Source organism: Anopheles nili, chromosome 3 (genome assembly GCF_943737925.1).
Source record: "Anopheles nili chromosome 3, idAnoNiliSN_F5_01, whole genome shotgun sequence".
In the NCBI taxonomy this organism is placed as follows: Eukaryota; Metazoa; Arthropoda; class Insecta; order Diptera; family Culicidae; genus Anopheles; species Anopheles nili.
The window spans coordinates 51887462-51896480 of NC_071292.1; the positions used below are offsets into that span (position 1 = coordinate 51887462).

The 9019-nt window shown below is 50.5% G+C and overlaps 2 protein-coding genes across 4 annotated transcripts in view; one reads left to right on the plus strand and one right to left on the minus strand.

Moving 5' to 3' along the window:
• The window catches only part of LOC128726040 (protein windpipe), a 40572-nt gene extending 35864 nt beyond the window's left edge, over window positions 1-4708 (plus strand). For all 3 annotated transcript variants that reach the window (XM_053819822.1, XM_053819823.1, XM_053819821.1), the window contains exon 3: window positions 1012-4708. In XM_053819822.1, coding sequence (XP_053675797.1) covers window positions 1062-3146 — 2085 coding nt within the window. In that variant the 5' untranslated portion in view covers window positions 1012-1061 and the 3' untranslated portion in view covers window positions 3147-4708. The remainder of the gene's footprint in view (window positions 1-1011) is intronic.
• Window positions 4709-5257: 549 nt separating this feature from the next.
• LOC128726039 (uncharacterized) lies at window positions 5258-8505 on the minus strand. Its single transcript, XM_053819820.1, has 4 exons — window positions 8329-8505; window positions 6929-8251; window positions 6434-6693; window positions 5258-6359 (listed from the first exon to the last, which is right to left on the minus strand). The coding sequence occupies exons 1-4, from the start codon at window positions 8503-8505 to the stop codon at window positions 5288-5290; spliced, it is 2832 nt and encodes a 943-aa protein (XP_053675795.1). The 3' UTR covers window positions 5258-5287.
• Between the last annotated feature and the right edge of the window lie 514 nt (window positions 8506-9019).

Here is a 9019-nt window from a genome sequence, read left to right on the forward strand (position 1 = left end):
CGATAGTTTTCGCGCACGTTGGTCGTATATTCGAGCAGTTAAAGGACAACCACGTGCCAAGGAACACGTGGGCAATTTTGAAAGATCAAATGGCTGGCAAAATAGAAGGTTTGAAACACTCGGAAATGGGAAAATTTATGTAGCCAATCTGTTTGGGCTATTTCGGGAGCTACACATTACTTTTGCGATTGTTTACACTTTGCTTCACTGTAGAGTGTATCGTGAGTACGTGTAATGAATTACGATTGGATGTAAATAATCTTTTTCTCACACACCGAGAGCAGTGCGAGTTGATGCAAGGGACTGCTATCTGGATTTTCTCTAATTTAGAGACTATGGAATGTTTCGTTTCGATTTATTCAATGCGGGAAAAATGTCGATGTAGATCATTCGTGTTCAAAACGATCGCGATCGTTTGAAGGTGAAATCGCTCAACGTGTACTTATAGCAGGGTGGAATATTCTAGTGCTAAAGAAATGGGGCCTATTAGTGTGATGTCTCGCATCCTTCCCGGCACAGTGACCTTGACATGAGGGTGGAAATAAATTATGCTTCCGTTGCTTTGATTTATTGCAACTATGAAATCGACCACTTGTGAGTGGAGCTAATTCGGTCAGCGTTTTTGAAGAACACTGGTTCAAATGGTTGTGTAAGAACCTGGTTACGGAATAAGCGGTATGTTTTCAATTTTTCTCTTGTAGTCGGAGAGTCATTTGAGCCTACGTTGGGGTGGTTTGTGAGTTCGTCCGGTTACTTTTGGCTCTGAGCAAGGCGAAAGAGATAAGGACAACGTTGAAGTCTTATCAGTTTCCAAATAATCGATAGCACTAGCCGGAGGTACCGTAGGGTGCTGCAGTTTGTTGGGCACTTGGTGCTCGGACTACCAACCAGCCGGGTCCGGAAATATACTGGGAAGGGTGCGTCAACGTTGTTGCGAAGCTTATCTTTCGTTTTTCGTTACAAAACAAACAGGTTGACTAATTCAATTCTTGATTTTGCTTATATTTGCAGACTTTGTGCGAAAGAGCTGCTTCCTTGAGGGCTCAAGAACGAGCTGTAAGATGGTGAAAATGGACGGTTCCCGATGGATGGTGTTTCTGGTGATGCTGGCCATCGCCATTTGGAGTCCCAGCTGGGCGGAATCAACACCGATGGCATGTCCCCAGGAGTGTTCGTGCGAAGCAAACGGCACGGTACGATGCACGAGTGTGGCTGGGCTTAGGAACCTAACAAAATCCCAGCCGATCGCTCGACTGGACCTTTCCAACCTCGACCTGACGAAGGTACCCGTGGCTCTGGAAAACATCCGCAACATCACCGAGCTCGATCTGTCCAACAACCGACTGGCCGAAGTGGCTCATCTCGGCAAGCGCATCCGCAAACTGAACCTCAGCCATAATCGCATCTCTTCGGCCAAGATGGCGCGCATTCCGTTGCACGTGGAATCGCTCAACTTAACGTACAACAGCATCACGTATCTGCCGCTAAGCCTGATGAAGCTGAAGAAGCTGCGTTACATCGAGCTGGCAAACAACCCAATCAACTGCACCTGTGAAACGCTGCACATCCGCAATTGGCTAACGTCGCGGCACGTGTGGTCGGACAACCACATCAAGTGTATGGCGCCACCGGCCTTCAAGGGCCAACCGTGGTTACAGGTTCGCCAGCAGGACGCATGTAATCCAGCGCTGGTGGAAGAGCGCAAGGGTGGCTACAACTGGGACGATTACGAGGACGAGAACGAGCTGATGCTGGGTGATGCACCGCATTCACCTGATCCGGCTCACGAGGAGGATGAGGACGATTTTAAGCGCGAGTACTTGCCGGTGAGCGAGAAGGTGAAGCGTAACGAACCACCAATCGTGGTGGATAACAGTGAGGACGAACCGGTGGTTGATGGATCGGGCGCGGGTCCTGAGACACCGATCGGAGCGGAAGAACGTCGTAAGGTGTTTGATGCTGCAGCGGAAGATGAAGGTAGTGGGAGTGATGGCGATGTACGCGCGTTTGCGGAAGGAGGTGTTGATGGAGATCATGGAGATGAGGATGCCAGTGGCAGTGGTGGTGGATTGATCGTAGGATTCGGACACATCAGTGCGGATGAAATTGGAACCGGAAGCACGGCCTCTACGACGATCGACACCGATGAAGGTATTGATGAAGCACCCGAAGAAGAACCGATGGAGATTCCAAACATCGACGCCGGGTTGGGTATCTTCAGCGATGAGAAGGATGAAGAGCCTTCACCGGAAACTACCGGGTCCGAGGAGACTACATCGGAGGCTACGGACAAGGGTAGGATGATCGGAGCAGCGGGAGTGATGAAAACGGGTCATCAAGATGCGTCCGGATCTCCAGACACTCCGCTGATTGAAGACAACTCGTCGTCAACCCGCCAGTCGGAGGAGGACAACCAAAAGACGTACGTTCTGTTGGCCATCATCGGCATTATCGTGGTAGCGCTGATCATCATGGTCGTGTGTAAGCGTAAACCGGAAGCGCGCAATCGGCGCGGCAAACATGACGTTGAAAGCGCTAACGGGCAAGGTCGCGAGCTGAAGGAACTCAACAAGAACCTGCTCGAGAAGCTTCCGGCTGATCGGAATGGACACGGTGGTGTGCCTGAGCGGACGCCTCTCATGAGTCCTGACAAGCCGGACCAGGAGAAGGTGTTCGGAGATCCTCACAAGACTGCCTTCAGTCCGGTTAAGCCCCAGCGCACCTCGCTCGAGAAGCCGATGGAGTCGTTCAAACCAATCGCTGTCGAACGAAGGACGAATGATTCTTTGCATGAGCTTCCGGTGTCCGACAACAACAACACTGCGACACTGCCAAACGGAAATGGTGCCCTACGAAATGGGGATGGACCTGCAGGAGTGCATAAACCCCATGGGCCGTCAGAGCTGGATGGTCCTGGTGATCATCTGGCGGTACCGATGGAGTCACCCCGTTCGAAACGCTACAGCCCTATCTACGTACCAACCTCACCAAAGTCCGACCGATACAGCCCGGTGTACTCGCCTGAAACGGGGCGAGTTAAGATCAAGCTGACAGAGACACCTAAACCGAAAACGCCCATCCTGGTGACGCGAAGTCGGTCGCGAGCCGGCGATATCATCACCACCATGGACGACCAGAAGTTTTAGGACCAGGGGCTGGCATCGAGGCTGGTGCAGGCTGGAGCAGCAGTAGTAGCAAACGGTGAGGCTGGCCGCGCCTCGTGACCCGTGTTTGACGTCGTGGTCTGGATTACGTCTATTATCAAGCCCGCCCAAGCTAATGCCGGAAAGCGCTAATCTTAATCTAGCGCCTGATGCGAACCTTGGATAGAGGCGCTACCGAGGTTGTGGATCAACCCCTTTCATAGATTAAGTTCGCCTTCCACACGTGCTATCCTGCACCTTGAGAGACCTCGACCTGCGTTCCGTTCCGGGCTTGCAAAGCACAAACGAAATCGTCGCCATATTGCCTGCACCTCCCGGTGGCTTTCCCAGCAAGTATCCCCGCGAAGGGCGTGTGTGTCCTGTACGTTTTCGGTTTGAGGCCGCTCTTTGACAGCCGTTCGAGAGCATATGTCCCTGTATCAACTGCGCCGAAGAGCTTGTACATAGTCATTTGCAGGATAGGACGGATTGAAACTGCGACCGGAAAGAGCGAGATATCAGTGCCGTGCGAATGTAGCGTAGATGATAAACGGTAGAGGTAGTAGTAGCAGTAGTAGCAGACACTTGCATGTTCTAATTTGCCAAAATGCCGATCGCGTTCGTAAAGGTAGCTTTCAGCAACGAAATTTAAGCTAGAGCAAGAGAAAGAGAAACGTTTACTAGCGCAAACTAGCGATTCGAACACGGCCGCACGAACCGCTAAGCGTGCGGAGTAATGCGAGGACATAAAAGGACATGATGAATAATATCCGAATTTAGCAACGGCGAAGGGTGAAGGCATTCAGTGGATGTTGCACACGGTTGAGGAGCATGTCGCTTCAAGTGTTTACTAGTTCATATCACCAGTCGTTCATCATAGAAGTAATAAAGGGGTTCGAAGTGTTGTAGCGATCGTTCGGACCGGGCTTAGTGCCGGGTGACTAGGAGTTGTACATTAAATACTATGAATACCATAGAACAAGGAGAACAGAAAAAGCCCAACAACGGAGGTGCGAATAGATAGCATAATTGTGCGCGACGACGAGGATTGTAAGCGAAGGGCTCATTTGTCCGGCACGGACAGGCGAGAATGGAATTCATTTTAATCGATGCTTGGTTGTTGATGGTAGTTACTGTAAGCGGTGCCTAGCTATGTGTATTTTACAGGAGTTTTGAAAGCCATCGAGGCGCATCGAGTGTAATCTACATATCTGTCGGTTGTTTTCGTAGTTTAATAAATCCATCCGCGGGCAGGGACATTAGCAAACAGGCGTGTGTGGAGTAAAGCACGCGTGGTATCATCTAGTTCGGCTCATGAGAGGCTCGTGGTTGGGTGCAAAATTCAACCAACATCCTCTTATCTGTTGCTTTTGGGCCGTTTCGTTGTCAAGATCCCACACATGCCAATGGAAGGAGAAGAAAACGGTCGCTTCGGTAGCGGTGCCGTACCGGGACGCTGTGCAGTTGTGCGGTTGTGTAGGAACAATGTATTTAAATTTTATAAATAATTTATACTTCGTGACAAAGAGAATAAATGATGAAAATAAAAGTATATTGTTGGTGTAATATTTCGTACAATGGAATAAAATGAATGAAACTGGTTGAAGGAAGATGATAAAATTATTAGGATAAATATGGGTATTATTTAATACAGGTGAACTACTAGATTACTATCAGATACCTACTTTTTCCGTTATTTGTTAACAAAATATGCATCAAAATATATTCAACAACCTCACGTCGTTGTACGAAATGTTTCACAATTGAACGAAATATTTCAATAAAGATTTTTCCGAAACATTTCACTCATTTTCTTGCATGCAAGCTGTATGCAAGCTTAAAGCGAATGAAATTATGCAGAATGCAATTAAGGGATGCTGCATCGGTTGGAATGCAACTGGTGAACATTTATCTCGTCATAGATGCACCATGCAACCGTTAAAGTAGTAAATAAGAAAATTTATTAAGCAGTTAAATACATTCAGCTAGTACAGTTACTTATTAGATATTGGTTTAGCGTATGGCAATCGTCATTGGAATCCGGTGCGGATTCGATTTGCATTATCATGAAACAGCTAGGCTGGATAGCCAGAAGATCCCTACAGCGTGCTCAGTGTGCTAAATTCGAAAAGTCCTCAGACCGTTTACTTGCGCTGATCCGGTGGTGTGATGATCTCGATGCTTACGCTGCTGCTTTCGCTGGAATCGCTCCCACCCGTCCGTCGGTTTTCCGCAAGCACATTCTTTTGCAGCAGCGCCACCGTCGGCCTCGAGCTGCCCGAGGTGGAAGGTTGTGGTTCAGACACACTCACGTGAGTCTGCATAGGAATGACGGCGTAGTCCTCCAGCTCGTCGATCAGTCGTTGCTGATCTGCAGGGTCGAAGTAGTTTTCTACCAGAACAATCCCGGAGGAAGCTCTTGAGGAACCTTTGGGAGTCGGAACTGGCGGTGGCGACTGATCGGGCACGGGAGGTAATCGCATCGTGGGATCGCGGAAGGACGACAGTAGCGGGGCCCGCCGCTTGGCGTAAGGACTCGTCTGTCGATCAGCGAAATCGGTGATCTCCTCGATACTGCCATTCGGGTTCAAATGCTGCAACGGTTTTACCTTTCGTCTTGCGTACGGACTGTGACTGATGGCGGTGAAGTTGTCTATTAAGTTGATCTCAGGGGGCTGTAGGCCTGATCCTGGTCTGCGTGGTGGAGGAGCAGGTGTCGCGGATGAGACAGACGGACGATTACTCGATCTAACCGAGGGCTGATGCTGGAGATTGAGTATGTCGATCGAATGGTAGTGCAGTTCTTCATCCTCGGCACGATCTCTTGCCTCCAGTGCGGATTCACTGTGTACCATCACTTCCGTGCTTGAGACGACCCGATTCGAGATCGGCCGCTCATAGATTGATCGCACATCCGGAGTGTCTACTTCGTCGAGTCGACGCGACAGGACATCCTCGCTGCGGGTTCTCGCACGCTGGCGCATTTGGATTTGTTGGTCCTCATCGTCGTCCTTGGCATCAGATCCCGAGGATCGACGGTTCCGGCGACGCTTTTTACGCTTTCCACCCATCATTATCTCGTCGAGTGAGGCGAAAGAAGCTGCATCCAGCTTGGGTAGAAGGATCGCATCCTCGTAGCACGGTGGGCGGGATTCACGCGCGTTGGGTGCGTTCTGAGGCGCATCCTGCTGCATTCGTACTCGGTTTTCCCGCGCGCTATAGAAATCGGGATGAATTTTCTGTGCATTAGCATTAGGGAAATGAGATACTGATCGCAACCTGTTACTCACATTTCGCGCATTTCCTGCAGGTTCTGCTCTTGCTCTCGTTCAGCCGCAAGCTTCTTACGCGAAGAGATGAACTTTTTGATGGACGAGATGAGACAGAACACGCCGAAAAAGCCGAGCACACCGACCATGAGCCAGGTCCAGATGCGTTCCGCGTTGCCGATTGATTCGTTGGGATACCACACAGATCGGCAGGCTGCTTCCCATGACGCTCCGTAGAAGTCCTCAGGTGTGTTGCACTGCAGATTCTTTCGATCGCCGACCTGCAGGAGGACAAGTATATTCACAAATCAACGCTCCTTATTCTAGTACGTTAGATGGAAGGAGGTCCTGAGTTGAAGGATTACAAACAGAGAATCGGGAGGCTTCTTGCACTCTTCCAAAAAAGGCTGGAAAAGGTCTGTAAGGTCCTGTCGATGATATCCACTTATGTGTTCAACTTCACCCTTTTAGAGGATCCTTTTTCGGTAGCAAAACCAACATGAAGATAACACTTACCTGTCTCGGTGGATCGGTGAGGAATTGAAAGAACTTGAAGAACTCATCGCTCTGGCAGTCACATCGCCACGGGTTATCTCCGAGCCAGAACTCACTAAGGAACTTATTCTGGTCAAAGAAATCCACCCGGAACGGCGTAGTGAACCGGTTCCCGGAAAGGTTGATTCGCACCAGCTCCGGCAAGTCCGTCAGCGTGGTGTTGCGCATAGACGTCAGCCGACACATGCTAAGATCGAGCGTCTGCAGCGAGTTCGACATCAGCCCATCCGGTATGTCGGACAGTAGATTGTTGGAGAGATCCAGCTCGACCAGTTCGTCCATCGCCTTCAGAGCATCCCAGTCGATGGTAAGGATCTCGCACCAGCTTACGTTGAGGTGGATGAGCGAAGCAGCCACGATACGACCGAACCGGCTGATGCTGTTCCGGCTAAGGTTGATGTGCGTCAACAAGTCGTTGGCACTGAACAGCTTCGTATCCAGGCGTGAGATCGCGTTGAACGAGAGGTCTAGCGTTTTCAGGTGCTTTAGTGCGCGAAGTGCCTCCGGGTGGATGCTGCTGATCGAGTTCGACGATAGATCGAGATGTTCGAGCAGTGGTGTGCCGGAGAAAGTGTTCCGGTCGAGCTGACGCACCATATTACGGCGCACAATCGCCGTGACGAGGTTCGGAAAGCCGTGCAGTTCAAGCGCGTCCATGTTACAATGCGCCAGGTTAATCTTACGCAGGGACGCCGACTGAACGGGCGTGTTGTTGCTCGGTTGCACCAGCACTAGGCGATGATTAAGCGCCAGATTCAGCTCTCGAAGGGCTGTTAAACCACTGAAGATGGTCGGTTGCAGAGTGGACAGCTTGCAACTGTCGAGCTCGAGCCGTTTCAGTGAGGCTGACTGCAGATCCGAGACGGACATGATCGGGTTACCGCTCAGCTTGAGGTGCTGGAGAGCACGTAGACCCTGGATGACTTCGTTGCCAGACACCTTCGATATCTTGCACTCACTCAAGTCGAGGTAACGCAGCGAAAGGCTCGTCAGCACGAGGCTCTCGTCGTTGCTAGACAGGCTCGTAAAGTGGTTCCGAGCGAGGCGCATTTCACGCAAATTACCCGCCGGTTGAAGTAACCGATTCGGGTGTATATCCGCCCAGTTGGTAATATTGTTCTCGGACAGGATCAGGATCGAGAGCGCGCTCATACCAACGAGCGCGTCTTCGGGGAGCTGGCTGATTGCGTTCGACGACATATCGAGATAATGCAGCTGGGGAAACTTGGCCAGCTCGCGCGGGATCTCCGTAAATAGATTGTCGGAGAGGTCGAGAATTTCGATCTAATTAAACGGGGGGTTGAAACAATTAAACGAGCTTCTACAACGAGGCGATTTTCACACGCCACAAGCACACTTACATTGACGTCCACGAAGACAGGCAGTTCGGTCAGACCACGCCCAGAACAGTCGACACAGGCCATATTATCCTCGCAGTCGCAGCTGCACGGTTCAGGACATACCTCCTGGCCGGAAGTCGCCAGCACGAACGCGCTTAGCAGCAGCGCTATCACATGCACCATGCTTGTTCGATCCATGCTGCGGAATCGGGAAAGATGAGTTTGATTATTAACCCAACGGTCAAAAAGAGTCGAAGTTTCTTTTGCAACACAGGCAGGTGGCATAAACACACTACACATACACAGGGGCATATTTTTCCGAGCCAATGTGTTACTTGTGCAACCGACTACCAACGGTTCCGGTGACTCACAATCCTCACGCATAGACACACCGCACCTGCACACAACGACGATGGCGAACCCGTCCCACGGCTTGAAAGTTACGTTTTCGGTAGATAAGATAGCGATTATCTGCACTTCGGACAGGCGTGCGTGTTGGAAGATTTTGTGCTGCGACCGGTTTTTCGACACGGATTTTTTTTTGCACCCCGATTGGATCGGAATTTTTGGGGGATATATTCCATCCAGCCAAATTTCCACGACGTTGTGTAACTGCGCAAGGGTTGTGCCAGTTTCTTGCAACTCCGTGGGTCAACTAATTGCGATCGAATAAAATGCTCCTCCGGGGACACTTACTCAGTAACTCATGATA